The following is a 16,400-nucleotide window of genomic DNA, read 5'->3' as shown; positions in this document are numbered from 1 at the left end:
AAGTGAAAGGGAAGTCGCTCAGTCGCGACCCCATGGACTGCAGCCCACCAGGCTCCTCCATCCATGGGCATCTTCTGTCAAAACTTACTATAAAGCTACAGTAATTAAGACAGTTGGGTATGGGCAAAAGAAGAGACAGACAAATCAACAGAACAGAATACAGAGCCCAGAAATATGGTCCCCAACTAATCTTTGAGAAAGGAATAAAAACAATTCAATGGAGAAAGGGTAGCCTTTTCACCAAAGGGTGCTGGAACCACTGGACACTCACATACAAACGAACAAAAACAAAATAAAGAATTTAGATACAGATTTATACGTCTCACAAAAATTAACTCAAAATCAATCACATATCTAAATGTGAAATAAAAGTTACTACAACTACACAACTTTTAAAGGATAACAGTGGAGAAAATCCAGGTAGCCTTAGGCTCGGAGATGATTTTCTACTGCTGCTGCTGCTGCTAAGTCGCTTCAGTCATGTCCGACTCTGTGTAACCCCATAGATGGCAGCCCACCAGGCTCCCCCGTCCCTGGGATTCTCCAGGCAAGAACACTGGAGTGGGTTGCCATTTCCTTCTCCAATGCATGAAAGTAAAAAGTGAAAGTGAAGTCGCTCAGTCGTGTCCAACTCTTAGCGACCCCATGGACTGCAGCCTAATAGGCTCCTCCGTCCACGGGATTTTCCAGGCAAGAGTACTGGAGTGGGGTGCCATTGCCTTCTCCTGATTTTCTACATACATCACCAATGAGCCATGAAGGAAGAAACTGTTAAGCTGGACTTCATTAAAATTAAAACTTGTGCTCTGCAAAAATGACTATTAGTAAAATGAAAAGAGAAGCCACAGACTGGGAGAAAATATTTGAAAACCAATTATCTGATAAAGGAACAGAATACAAAATGTGCTGCTGCTGCTAAGTCGCTTCAGTCGTGTCTGACTCTGTGCAACCCCACAGACGGCAGCCCACCAGGCTCCCCCGTCCCTGGGATTCTCCAGGCAAGAACACTGGAGTGGGTTGCCATTTCCTTCTCCGATGCATGAAAGTGAAAAGTGAAAGTGAAGTCGCGCAGTCGTGTACGACTCTTCGCGACCCCATGGACTGCAGCCTACCAGGCTCCTCCATCCATGGGATTTTGTGCAAAGAACTCTAAAAACTCAACAACAGAAAAATAAACAACCAAATTAAAAAATAGGCAAACAATCTGAACTGTAACCTCATCAAAGAAGATGTAGGGCATATAAAAAGCATAATAAACTAATAAGGATATGAAAAGATTCTCACTATAATAAGTCATCAGGGAACTGTAACTCAAACAACAATTAGATACCACTACACAACTATTGGGGCTTCCCTGGTGGCTCAAGACGGTAAAGCATCTGCCTGCAATGCAGGAGACCTGGGTTCGATCCCTGGGTTGGGAAGATCCCCTGGAGGAGGAAATGGCAACCCACTCCAGTATTCTTGCCTGGAGAATTCCATGGACAGAGGAGCCTGATAGGCTACAGTCCATGGGATCGCAAAGAGTCGGACACGACTGAGCGACTTCACTTCACTTCACCTCACACGACTATTAAAATGGTTTAAATTGCACATACTCACAATACTAAATGTTTGCAAGGATGTGGAGCAACAGGAACTTTCACTCATGGTTGATTGATGGCAATGCAAAACGGTATAGCCATTTTAGAAGATGGTCTGGCAGTTCCTCACAAAATTAAACATAGGTTTACTAAATGATCTAAAAACTGTGTTCCTAGATATTAACCCGGATGAGCTGAAAACTTGTGTTCACACAGACCTAAACATAAATGTCTACAACAGTTTTATTCAAAACTGCTAAAACTTGGAAGCAACCAAAATATACCTCAAAAGGTTAAAAGATAAACTGTGGCATATCCAATAACAATGGAGCATTATTCAGCAAAAAGAAAAAAGAAAGAAATGAGCTATGAAAAGCTATGAGAACTAAGTTCAACATTCAGAAAACGAAGATCATGGCATCTGGTCCCATCACTTCATGGGAAATAGATGGGGAAACAGTGGAAAAGTGTCAGACTTTACTTTTTGGGCTCCAAAATCACTGCAGATGGTGACTGCAGCCATGAAATTAAAAGACGCCTACTCCTTGGAAGAAAAGTTATGACCAACCTAGATAGCATGTTGAAAAAGAGAGATATTACTTTGCCAACAAAGGTCTGTCTAGTCAAGGCTATGGTTTTTCCAGTGGTCATGTATGGATGTGAGAGTTGGACTGTGAAGAAAGCTGAGTGCCGAAGAATTGATGCTTTTGAACTGTGGTGTTGGAGAAGACTCTTGAGAGTCCCTTGGACTGCAAGGTGATCCAACCAGTACATCCTAAAGGAGATCAGTCCTCGGATTTCTTTGGAAGGAATGATGCTGAAGGTGAAACTCCAATATTTTGGCCATCTCATGCGAAGAGTTGACTCATGGAAAAGACCCTGATGCTGGGAGGGATTGGGGGTAGGAGGAGAAGGGGATGACAGAGGATGAGATGGCTGGATGGCATCACCGACTCAATGGACACGAGTTTGAGTGAACTCCTGGAGTTGGTGATGGACTGACAGGCCTGGCCTGCCGTGATTCATGGGGTCACAAAGAATCTGACAGGACTGAGAGACTGAACTGAACTGAAATGAAGTAAAAGAAACCAATCTGAAAAAGCTACATCTTATATCATCCCAACTATGTTACATTCCTATGTTACATTGTTACACTGAGTGCTGCACTCAATAGCCATAAAATTTGGAAAACTCAGCAGTGGCCATAAAACTGGAAAAGGTCAGTTTTCATTCCAATCCCAAAGAAAGGCAATGCCAAAGAATGTTCAAACTACTGCATAATTGCACTCATCTCACATACTAGCAAGGTAATGCTCAAAATTCTCCAAGCCAGGCTTCAACAGTACATGAACCAAGAACTTCCAGATGTTCCAGATGGATTTAGAAAAGGCAGAAAAACCAGAGATCAAATTGCCATCCATTAGATCATAGAAAAAGCAAGAGAATTCCAGAAAAACATCTGCTTCTGCTTTACTGAGTACGCCAAAGCCTTTGCCTATGTGGACCACAACAAACTGTGGAAAATTCTTCAAGAGATGGAACACCAGACCCTCTTACCTGCCTCCTGAGAAATCTGTACGCAGGTCAAAAAGCAACAGTTAGAACCGGACATTGAACAACAGACTGGTCCCAAATTGGGAATGGAGTACATCAAAGATGTATATTGTCACCCTGTTTATTTAACTTCTATGCAGAGTACATCATGCAAAAAGCTGGGCTGGATGAAGCACAAGCTGGAATCAAGATTGCCGGGAGAAATATCAATAACCTCAGATATTCAGATGACACCACCTTTATTGCAGAAAGCAAAGAAGAACTAAAGAGCCTCTTGATGAAAATGAAAGAGTGAAAAAGTTGACTTAAAACTCAACATTCAAAAAATGAAGATTATGGCATCCAGTCCCATCACTTCATGGCAAACAGATGGGGAAACAATGGAAACAGTGACAGACTTTATTTTCTTGGGCTCCAAAATCACTGCAGATGGTGACTACAGCCATGAAACTAAAAGACACTTGCTCCTTGGAAGAAAAGTTATGACAAACCTAGACAGCATACTAAAAAGCAGAGAAATTACTTTGCCAACAAAAGTCTGTCTAGTCAAGGCTATGGTTTTTTCAGTAGTCATGTATGGATGTGAGAGTTTGACTATAAAGAAAGCTGAGCACTGAAGAACTGATGCTTTTGAACTGGGGTGCTGGAGAAGACTCTTGAGGGTCCCTTGGACTGCAAGGAGATCTGATCAGTCAGTCCTAAAGGAACTCAGTCCTGAATATTCATTGGAAGGACTGTTATACTGAAGCTGAAACTCCAATACTTTGGCCACGTGATCCAAAGAACTGACTCACTGGAAAATGATACTGGGAAAGATGGAAGGCAGGAGGAGAAGTGGACGACAGAGGATAAGATGGTTGGATGGCATCACTGACTTGATGGACATGAGTTTGAGCAAGCTCCAGGACTTGGTCGTGGACAGGGAAGCCTGGCGTGCTGCAGTCCACTGGATCAGAGTCGGACACGACTGAACAACTGAACTGAACTGATGTTACATTCTGAAAAAACGCAAAACTGTGGAAACCTGCAGTTGCCAGGTGTTATGAGGGAAGGAGAAAAGGATAAACAGGTGAACTGTGGGAGATTTTTAGGCCGGTGAAGCGATTTTGTATGACACTGTAAAGGTGAAAACGTTATGCATTTGTCAAAACTCAGGATTATACAATAGAGTGAATCCTATTGATTCAACAACAGTAAGAAATGTGCCACTCTAACACAGATGTTAACAACAAAAGAAATGGGAGGGGCAGCTTTCGGTACTTTCTGCACCATTTTTCTGTAAATATAAAACTACTCTAAAACACAAAATTCATTTTTTAAAAAAGTGATAGAACTGCACTTCAAAAAACTCAATTTTACTGAATCTTCATTTCATAAAACAAATCCCAGATACATTCTACCAAAGAATCAATTAAGTCTGCTAAATTAAGTTTGCTTATTTATCTTTCCATAAAATATTTCCTTTTTAAACCTATAAAATCATGCTTTAAACTTAACTCTGCCTCCCTTTTAATTCAAATATCCTGCCAGAATTTGCTTTCAGATAAAATGTGAAATCCTACCCCCACAATGAACATATATCTGCCTGCACATGTTTGCATTCACACACTATCACCGCACTATGAATGTATGTGCCCTTCTCTCTTAAGTCTTTATCCAGTGTCAAGAATATGGTTTTCATGGTTTTCTATAACAAAATTCTTAACTAAACGGTCCTTTTCCAAAGTCATATACTAGGTAAAATTTTAATGGGGAGAAGATACAAAATTAATTCAGTAAACTGAATAGGTTACTGAGCCCTGGGATGAGCTGGTGGAAAACTTTTAAAAGAAAAAACTCAGCATCTCCATTTGATTCCAAGACAATGAGAAAGCGCGGGTACTCAGTGAGATGAGTACTGGTATGGCCTTGCTGGGGCAATGGGCATGGAAAATGACTTTTGGTAATTGTGTGGAAACTACAGCTATCGTCTCTCACCCAAAATGCTTTCTTCCTCATCTCTGAAATACTGATTCTAAACAGATGGTATGATCATCTCTTAAAGACATTCAAGCCAAGAAAACAAGCAGTAAAGCTTATTTCCAATCATTATTATTACATTTGACTGGAAAATTTTATGAAATACAAGACATTTCTAGGCAATTTTTTTTCTGAACAAATCATAATATTTACAAAGGGCCTACTACGTTTTTTTAGATAAATGAGAAGTGGTTTCTGCTGTCTAAGGGTTTGGGTCTAAGTGGAGACCAAAGCCATTTTGCCAACTCCCTGTAAAAACAAAAGCCAAAACCCACTGAGGACACTTATGAAAGAAAGAGGAATCAAGAAACAATCTGGGTGTCTTTGGTAATCCAGTGGAGAGATCAGTGTTTTCATATCACTGAGGGAAAAACTATATAAATTCTTAGGAACAATCATTTTCTCTAAAGAGTGCTCATTTTCCTTAACCTGAATTTTTCTAAAAAATATGTAAACTAGATTCTACCTATGTAGAGGAACAAACTAGAAAAGAAAAACAACTCTTCGGAGAACACAAGGATACGCATAGGTAGGACAGTTAATCTGCTCTTACTGCAGGGTACATGCTCAAACTGGGTTATGTTTATTAGAATCAAAGAACTAAGGGTACACGTTGGTCTAAATACTAAACTAATAGAGGAAGGCATGTGAATGGTATGTTTGTGTCATAGTCCATGTGCAAAAACTGGCCCATTTACAGAAATATATCAAGTCATTCACCAGGATTGTTGGCTCTCATTTCTGATGAATAAACAAACCCCACCCAAGTGGAATATGAGTCTGCTTCCTTTCAAATGAACCAAAGCACTAAAAGATCTTAATGTTCCATAAGTATCTTCTAACGGGTTTCTGTGTTCTACTTACTTGTTAACTCTAAGCACAGAAGTCATAAGTGTATTTCTACTACATCATTTTTAATTGGATATTAGTGTTTTTATACAACACTGTAATCTGAAAATCACAGATATATCCATCTATTTGTAAGCACACACACTCCTTTTTATGCATCATTATAAAGATACTGATGGGCAATGTTAAAGATTCATTTCAATGACAGACCAATCTGTAAATGACACATTAGACAATTTTCTTCTCGTAGATTACACTGGAGCCAAAAAGGCTTAGGCAAAAGTTATCAAAGCAGGGTCCAAGAAACATGAGGGTTCCTAAAAGACCATTTCCGAGTCTGTGAGATAAAAAATATTTTCATAATACTACTAAGCTGCTATCTCCCTTTTTCACTCTCATTTTCTCATAATTGTATAGTTGAGTTTTCCAGAGTAAGATCTGTGATATCACAACAGACTGACTGCAGAAGTAAATGTGCAGATTCAGCTGTCTTTTGTTAACCCACACATTATGAATATATATACTCTAAATTCTTTGAGATCTCTAAAATTTTTAGAGTATAAAGGGGACTTGAGTGATTTAGGGCATTATTCATCTGTATTAGTTTTCCCACCAAAAGTGGAAACAGTTAACAACCTGAAAAAAAGTTTTAGATCTATGGCAGTTGTCCTGTAAGTTAACAAATTTGCTTCAAAATGTCATTTACAGGTTATTTCTATTGTACCTATCCCTACTTAACCACTAAGAAGTGTAAAATTTTCCTTAGAAAATATTTAATCCAACCCATTAATCTCATAGACTCAGTAGCAATACCAGGCCTAGAACCCAGGTCCAGCTAAGAAGATAAAGTGAAGTGAGTGAAAGTCACTCAGTCGTACCCAACTCTTTGCAACCCCATGGATTATACAGTCCGTAGAATTCTCCAGGCCAGAATTCTAGAGTGGGAAGCTGTTCCCTTCTCCAGGGGATCTTCCCAACCCAGGAATTGAACCGGGATCTCCTGCATTTTAGGCAGATTCTTTACCAGCTGAGCTACCAGGGAAGACCAAGGAGATAAAGCAAATATATACATAATAATAAAACATAAGGAGTTCTGCTTTTGATATAAGAGAATAACAAAGTTTAACAAAATATAAGTTTGACCTAACAAACTGGTCCTCCTGCAAGTAACTGCTATAGATGCTAGGTAAAATGCAAAAAGCTACTATTCGAGGGTTCTAAAGATTGATCAGTGGCAGGCAGATTTGGGGATAAACTCAGAACCTGGTGACACTCGGGGTAAATGCCCTCTTTCTGTTACTTTGCTCGGAGAGTGAAACACCAACAGAAAGACAATTATCATTCTGTCAAGAGGAACAAGAGAAAAGAAATTAGGCAATCCAGGTCACCAGAATGGAGGAATCTGGAGAATGGGACACCCCTAATTCTGTGTAAATTCAATCTGAGGAGTTCCCTGGTGGTAGAGTGGATAAGTGGAGAAGGCAATGGCACCCCACTCCAGTACTCTTGCCTGGAAAATCCCATAGATGGAGGAGCCTGGTGAGCTTCAGTCCATGGGGTCGCTAAGAGTCGGACACGACTGAGCGGCTTCACTTTCACTTTTCACTTTCCTGCATTGGAGAAGGAAATGGCAACCCACTCCAGTATTCTTGCCTGGAGAATCCCAGGGATGGGGGAGCCTGGTGGGCTGCCCTCTATGGGGTCGCACAGAGTCAGACTCGACTGAAGCGACTTAGCAGCAGCAGAGTGGATAAGAATCTGCCTGCCAATGCAGGGGACACAGGTTCAACCCTCATCTGGGAAGATCCCATATGCCACATGCAGGGCAAGTAAAGCTCATGAGCCACAGCTACAGAAGCCCACATACTCTAGGGCCTGGGAGCCCCAACTATTGAGCCCGTGTGCTGCAACAACTGAAGCATGTCCAATGCTCTACAAGAGAAGCCATCACAATGTGAAACCCGTGCACCGCAACGAAGGAGCCCCCACTCACAGCAACTAGAGAAAGCCCAAGCACAGCAACAAAGACCCAGCACAACCAAAAATAAACTTAAAATTTTTTTAAATTCAATCTGAATCCTAAATCATATAGGCATGAGACAACAGACAGCGGCTGTGCCTAAGGATGAGAGTACTGAACTGAAATGTAAGGCAATGTCCACTGCAGGCATGACAGTTTGAGCCTAACCAAGTTAACTACCTACTAAAATGAAAACTAAAATGAAAACATTAATATCTGAAGCAAAGCAACCAAATCCAGAGATTCCACAAAACTACATCCACAATGTCCAGGGTGTGCAATACTACCCAATACACAAAAAGCCAGGAAAACGTGACTCATTCTCTTGGGAAAAGACTATCCACACATGCCAACTCTGAGATGACCCAGATGTTAAAGTTATCAGACACAGACCATAAACTCACTATTACAAATGCACTGTGCTTAGTTGCTCAGTCGTGTCTGACTCTTTGTGACCCTATGGAGCACAGCCCACCAGGTTCCTCTGTCCATGGGGTTTCTCCAGGCAAGAATACTGGAGTGGGATGCCATGCCCTCCTCCAAGGAATCTTTCCCACCCAAGGACTGAACCCAGATCTCTGGCATTGCAGGCAGATTCTTTACCCCTGAGCCACCTGGGAAGCCCACTATTATAAACATGCTAAGTGGAAAAAAAGTTAAATATTAGGTTGGTGTAAAGGTAATTACGGTTTTGGATCCTGAATTTTATATCATTGTAACTAGGCTCAAACACATCTTTCTTAAACAAAATAGGAACCATTACCATCAACACGTTTTTGCCAATGAGAAATAAGTTTGTTTTTCCTGTAGTATAAAGTATAAAAAGCCTTGCTTCAGGATTCAGTTAACTCCTGGAAAGCATTTTCTGCATTCTGTTGGTTATACAAGCATTTTCCCTACAAAATGTTGTTGAGATGCTTGAAGAAGTGGTAGTCAGTTGGCTAGAGCACAAGTGAATATGGCACATGACGTAAAACTTCACAGCCCGATTCATTCAACTTTTGAAGTGTTGGTTGTGCAATGTGAGGTCAGGCATTGTCTCAGAGAAGAACTGGACTCTTTCTGTTGATCAGTGCTGGCTGCAGGCATTGCAGTTTTCAGTGCATCGCACTGATTTGCTGAACATACTTCTCAGATATAACGGTTTCATTGGGATTCAGAAAGCTGCAGTGGATCACAGAGGCAGCAGACCACCAAACAGTGACCATGACCCTTTTATTGGTGCAAGTTTGGCTTTGGGGAGGCTTTAGAGCTTCTTCTTGGTCCAACCACAGAGCTAGTCATTGCTGGTTGTCCCATAAAATCCATTTTTTGTCACATATCACAATTTGATCAAGAAACAGTTCATTGTTGCATAGAATAAGAGATGACACTTCAAAATGACAATTTTTTGATTTGTGGTCAGCTCAAGAAGCACCCACTTATCAAGCTTTTTCACCTTTCCAATTTGCTTCAAATGTCAAATGACCACAGGATGGTCAACGTTGAGTTCTTGGGCAACTACTTGTGTAGCTGTAAGAGGACCAGTTTCAGTGATCCTCTCAGTTGGTCACTGTCAACTTCTGATGGCCGATCACTGCACTCCCCATCGTCAAAGCTCTCATCTCCTGTGCAAAACTTCTTGAACCACCACTTCACTGTATGTTGGTTAGCAGTTTCTGGGCCAAATGCGCTATTGATGTTGTAAGTTGTCTCCACTGCTTTCTGACCCATTTTGAACTCAAATAGGAAAATTGCTCAATTTTGCTTTTTGTCTATCATCATTTGCGAAGTCTAAAATCCATATAAAATAAACAACAAGTAATAACTCACTAGCAAAAAACATAAAGCAAGACATTCACATTAAAATGATGTATAACATAACAACATTTAAGAATGTGTATCAATAGCAAATGGCAAATTTCAACAATGCAAAACTGTAATTACTTTTGCATCAACCTAATATTTTCATACTAAGTAAAAAGACATGAAATCTTGGCAGAGTGAAAATGTTAAAAATCCAGGCGAATTCTGCTACTAGTCAAGATGTAGTAGGCAAAAGGAACACTGCCTAACTAATTTTACCAGGCTACCATAATCCTAATACCATTCTAACAAAGTAATTCAAAACACCGCATCCCAATATCCTTGAGGACTGTAGGCACAAAAACTCTGAAATTATTACCAGATCAAATCTAGAAAGGTAAAAAAAAATTACACAGTATATTGTAACCATTGGTTTATTCCAGAAATGCAATGTTAGTTAAACACTTGAAATTAAATCAGTGCAGTTCACAGAATCAAGAAGAAAATGTCATGATCATTTATTTCAATAGATGTAGAAAAAGCATTTGATAAAATTCAACATCCGTTCATGACAAAAATTCAGAAATTAGGAATAAGAGGGAACTTCTGAAAACCAATAAAAGGCATTGCTAACCTTATACTTAATGAAGAAAGCATGAATCATTTTCCCTTATGATTAGAAAAAAGTAAAGGATTTCCATTTGTATCACTTTTATTCAACACTGTACTGTATGTCCTACTGCTGCTGCTGCTAAGTCGCTTCAGTCGTGTCCGACTCTGTGAGACCCCATAGATGGCAGCCCACCAGGCTCCCCCATCCATGGGATTCTCCAGGCAAGAACGCTGGAGTGGGTTGCCATTTCCTTCTCCAATGCAGGAAAGTGAAAAGTGAAAGTGAAGTCGCTCAGTCGTGTCCGACTCTTCACGACCCCATGGACTACAGCCTACCAGGCTCCTCTGTCCATGGGATTTTCCAGGCAAGAGTACTGGAGTGCCACTGCCTTCTCCACTGTATGTTCAAGTTATTGAAATAAGGCAGAAAATTTAAGTGCATAAAGTAATCCAAGTTTGCAGATATGATTGTTTATATAGAAAATCCTAAGAAAGCTACAAAATAACTGCTGCTGCTGCTAAGTCACTTCAGTCCTGTCTGACTCTGTGCAACCCCATGGACAAAATAACTACTAAATTTTAAAAGTTAGTAAGATTGAAAGATGCAAAGTAACTAACTTAAACTGAATTGTATTCTTATATATTTGCAGTAAACAAATGAGAAACAAAATTTCAAAACAATTCCCCTTACAATAATGTCAAAAACAAACAAAAAGCTTCCCATAAAATACTTAGGAAAAACATAAATAAAAGATGCCCAGAATCTGTGCAGTGCAAGCTGCAGAATATTATTGAGAAAATTAAAGAAAAAATCAAAATAAAAGAGATATATGCCATGTTCATGGATTGGAGAACTTGATATTGTTAAGATCGCCATTCTCTACAAATTGATCCACAAATACTGAACAAATTTCCAGTAGGCTTTTTCTTTTTTTGGTAGAAAGTGTAAGTTGATTCTCAAATTCACTTGTAAATACAAAAAACCTAGAAAACCCACGGGAATTATTCAGTAAGAACCACGTTGGAGAACTTACTTCATCTGGTTTTAAGATGACAAAGATATAATAATATAATAGTAAGGGAGTTTGGTATTGGTAAAGGGCAGACATATAGATCAATGGATCAAAATAGAGAATCCAGAAATAAATGCACTCATCTATGGTCAATTGATTTAAGACAAACTTTCAATTAAATTACACGGGGAAAGGAAAGACTGGTCAAGAAACGATGCTAAATCAACCAGACATTCATACAGAAAACGTTACCTCACTTAACTCACTAAAAAAAAAAACTTAAGATGGATCATAGATCTAAATGTAAGCCCAAAACTGTAAAATTTCTAGAAGAAAACACCAAAGAAAATTTATATGACTTGGGGTTAGGCAGAGATTTCCTAGAAAGAACACAAAAAGCCCTAAACATAAAATTTTTTTAAATGTACTAGATTTCATCAAACTTTAAAACTTTTGCTCTTTAAAGCATCATTAAGAACACAAAAAGGCAAGCCACAAACTTGAAGAAAATATTCCCAACATACATATCAGATAAAGGATGTGTATCCAAAAACACACACAAATACACATGCCCACATGGTCTTTAACCACAACATATGAAGACAAAAACCTATTTAAAAATGAGGGGAAAAATATGACCTCCTTACAAAGTACACAAGGACTAAAAAAGTAAGCAAATAAATTGTACTAATGGTTTCTCACTATCAGAAAAAGACACTACAATAAACACAATGAAGGGAAAGACCAGAATAAACTCTGTGGAGTTTGAATATATTGGTATGAACTCATGTTAATTTTAATACACAGAGAGACAGATATTTGTGTATACCAGTTCTGTCCACTGAGAGGGCCTAGAAGCAGTTACAACTCAACTGCAATGGCACACTTGTGCCCAGATCTTGTTTCTAAATATCATTATTCAGTGAAAGGAACAGGACTCCTAGGAGAAATGGCTGAGTCTAGGGCTGAGACCGGGATCACATAGTGTGAGAAATAAAGAATCTGTTGTAAAAAGCAAAAAAACATAAAAGAAGAGACGAGGGCAAAAAGACACAGAAGCCAACTTGAGAGAACTCTCAATGCCACAGCTGAAACAAGAAAACAAATAACAATGTATGAGATTGCAAGCTAAAGTATAAAATATATAGATAAAATCCATGCTGATGATTAAATGATCAAATAAATAAATAAATGAGTGGGGGAAGAAGGGACCAATCTTCCTCACAAAGAATTCCAAATAATGTGTTAAGATTGTCTCCCCTCCAGGAGGTGGAGCTGAAGTCCCCTCTTCTTGAGTGGAGGCCAGGTTGAGCATCTTGCTTTCCAAACGCTGAGTACAGAAAGAGAACTTTAGAGTGCGTAAATGTAGGAGACATTACCTTTAACCAAGGGATCAAGGTTACTATTAGCAGTGATTAGTCATGATTTAAAAGTAGGAAAGAACGAAAAATTGTCAAAGATCAGAGAAGCCTAGGATGTCATGATGACTAAATAAATGTGGTGTCCTGGACTGGATATTGGAACAAAAAAAAAAGACATTAGAACCGAGTTTAATTGCAACAAAACATCAGGCAAACCCCAATCAAGGGATATTATATAAAACAGCTGACCAAGTAATCCTTAAAACTGTCAAGCTCATACAAAAATCAGTCTGAAGAATTTTCACAACTAAAGAGTCTAACAAAGCATAACTACTAAAAGCAATATGGTTTTCTGGATGGGATTCTGGAACAGAAAAGGTGTATTAAGGTAAAAATTAAGGAAATCTGGAAGGAAAGGCAATTTGACAAAACCCAAAACATTTAAGCAAAAGAAAACAAAATGATAACAGCAGAAATTTCCTAAAAAACATAATTACATGCCACCAAAATTATGTTGGACATTGATGACAAGATGCCAAAGTTCAGGAAGTATGAACCTAATTTCTTCTAACAGTTAATTACATCTGATCTTAGAAGGTAATCTAATTTCTTTCTACATCAAATATGCCTTCTGACTGTATTTATACTTAGACTAAAATTAATCCTTATACATTGAAAATGACTGGGTTGAAGAATAAGGACCTTGGGCCAATTTGAAAAGGGAATGAAGGAAAAAAGGTAATAGTAACAGCTTCTAATTTATTACATATAAATCTCACAGTAGGTAACAAACAAATATTACTTCTTGAAAAAAAGGCAAGAAAACCAAAATTTCTGACTCTGTCTCATGATCATAGGAAAGTTGCTTACTTTCTTTAGGTCTCATTTTTCTGTTCCTTAAAAAGATATTATACTGGATTTATTCTTAAATTCAAAAAATATTTACTGAGCAGACCTACTGTGTCCACCACTACACTGGAAAATACAGCCATGAAGAGGAAAAAAAAGACAAAACTCCCTCTCCTCATAGAGTTTAGAGAGACAAAATACATATGTAAAGTGTATAGCATGTTAAATGGTAATATTTTTACGGAGAAAATCAAAGAGGGAAGGGAACAGAATGTACCAGTCGGGTGTGGTTTTCAGTGAGGTTATAAAGGAACGAGATTTCTTGGTTCACTTTCAGTTCACAAATCCCATGATTTTGTTCTCTGTTGACTAGGCTGCATAAAAACACACAGTGAACCTCTGAACCTGAGCTCTTTAAACTCCTACATTCTATCATCTTGCTCTGCATGTCACCACTTATATTTTAGAAAAATAGGATTAAACATACATTTTTCCATACTGAGACAAAGCATATGCTGTCACTTAATGAAATAAGTAATTTCCCAGTCTTGCCTTGGGAGAGGAAAATAAGAAAAAACCTAGCAGTTTCTCATCAGACAAAGGCTCTAAAAATGTGGTATTTTTGTACACTATAGAAAGGATCAAAATTAGCTATTTTTTCCTCTTCCTCCAATATATTTGTGGCCTGGAGTTTGGCCCTTTTGGGGGCCTGAGTTACAGGAGGAGGTTTAACAGCTTCTCCAAAGTGGAAGATTTTCCACAGGCAAGAAAAGTCATATGAATAACAAGTATTATTACAATAGTTATTGCAGCTACCACATTTTGCATGCCAGCCATGTACAGGCACAGAACTAGCCATTTTTTATATTAGGTTTAGGTTGAGTTACATGACACTGCCATTTATAGGTCAAAATCATCAGTTTTATATAGATTAAATACTTTATCATCCATTAATTTTGAATTCCAAGAAAGAAAATCTGTGTAGGTTAATTGCTTTTCTAGAGTTAATCCCCTGAATAATTATGTCAGGCAAATCTTACAGGTAATGGAACTTTTGTTTGGGGACATAAAGAGCTTTTGCCAAATTGGTAGTGCTGTGAATGACAGCTGGAATATACTGCCTATTCACATTACTGAGTTTGTGCAAACAAATACTTAAAAGGTTTTTCCTTCAGACTTAATTTGAGGATTTGAGTTTTATTTTAAGTACCATTACCCATAGCATGGGCTTCCCAGGTGGGGTCAGTGGTAAAGAACCTGCCTGCCAAAGCAGGAGACATAAGAGACGCGGGTTCAATCCAGGGGTCGGGAAGATCCCCTGGAGGAGGGCACAGCAACCCACGCCAGTATTCTGGCATGGATATTCCGTGGACAGAGGAACCTGACGGGCTACAGTCCACAGTGTTGCAAAGAGTGGGACACGACTAAAGCTACTTATTAGAATGCACTCACACAATCACAGCACAATTTCTTCAGAAGCTATCACTAGCCCTGTGACTTCACTTCCAGCGAAGTAACTGGTTATACTCACTATTCTACTTAAAAAGAATCTTCATTCCACTAGGAAGAGTATAAAGCAACCCCAAAATTATTCTAGTATCTTAAATCTGTCTATTTGGGTTGGAATTTCTACTCTTTGAAATATCTCTTTAACAGAATCTTTCCCGAAAAAGAACACTGTCCATAAACACACTGTCCATAAACTAATTTACTAAATTCAATCCAAATAATTAAAAAAATTTTTAAAGCAGATTAGTCTATTTCTTTTTCTTCTGGCAGCTATTTTTCATTTATTATATAATTTGTGTCTGTACAGTTTGAGTTCATATTTATGAGACATTACTAAAATAGCTTTTGATTATCTTCTAAGTAACTGTATGTAATCTAAAGTTTCAATTAGCACAAAAAGGCACTTTGTATCTTACACCATTAGCAGATGTGAAAGTTGATTTCTAACATTTAAATACTAACAAAAGTCTCAGTGAAACATTAAGGGGGGAAAAAAAGAAAAAACTACCTGAAGGTTTTGGAGGAGTGGAGAAAGAGAGAAATTAATACAAGAAGAATATGATGATCACACTTAGAAATCAAGGAATTTAAAGATATTAATATATAAAAACCTACCAGCCCATTGCTTGTAGATGTGAGTCTTAGTTTTTCTTCAATTTCCTTTCCAATTTTCTGAACAGTTACCTGAGTCTGTTTAATTGCACACTGGGCTCTATGAAGCCTAGAAATAAAAGTTGCAGAAAAATTTAAGTGAGTTAACTATAAACTCAACCCAGAGCCACAGGCACAAATGGAACAAAATGAGAACAAAGCTTCCAGGATAAACAGAATAATGAACTCAAACTGATCATTTCACAATTCTCTAGCATATTTACAACAGGGAAATAACAGGGGTTACAGTATGTTCTAAAAACACCCTTTCTATGCCCACCTGACTGCCTGTGACGTATTGAGAGCTAAAATGAAGAACTCATGAGAATCTGAGAGACCTCAGAAAACAATCTGATTGAATCCTATCACTTTAAAGATAGGAAACTTGAGGCCCAGAGATATAACTGCATTAGTAAAGGCACTAAAAAAATATCACTGCTATGAAGGCTCTTACTTATGGGTATCCAGAAAGAAAAAAAAAAAAAAATTAACGATAATTCCAAGAAGACTGAATTAAAGCAGCAGACCTTTTGAAACAAGGAGCACTGAAAAATTAAGAGCTATTTTTTTTGTTGTTTTAATTATGGGTTTGTGC

At 38.4% G+C, this 16,400-nt stretch overlaps 1 protein-coding gene across 5 annotated transcripts in view; it reads right to left on the bottom strand.

Annotated features, from left to right (window-relative positions):
• UVRAG (UV radiation resistance associated) overlaps positions 1-16,400 on the bottom strand; it is a 335,117-nt gene that overhangs the window by 170,183 nt on the left and 148,534 nt on the right. For all 5 annotated transcript variants that reach the window (XM_061380900.1, XM_061380904.1, XM_061380901.1 and 2 more), the window contains one exon: positions 15,770-15,875. In XM_061380900.1, coding sequence (XP_061236884.1) covers positions 15,770-15,875 — 106 coding nt within the window. The remainder of the gene's footprint in view (positions 1-15,769; positions 15,876-16,400) is intronic.

The sequence above is a fragment of the Bos javanicus genome, chromosome 15 (assembly GCF_032452875.1).
Source record: "Bos javanicus breed banteng chromosome 15, ARS-OSU_banteng_1.0, whole genome shotgun sequence".
In the NCBI taxonomy this organism is placed as follows: domain Eukaryota; kingdom Metazoa; phylum Chordata; class Mammalia; order Artiodactyla; family Bovidae; genus Bos; species Bos javanicus.
Note: the sequence above shows the minus strand (reverse complement) of the source record. Positions and strands in the feature narration are given on the sequence as shown.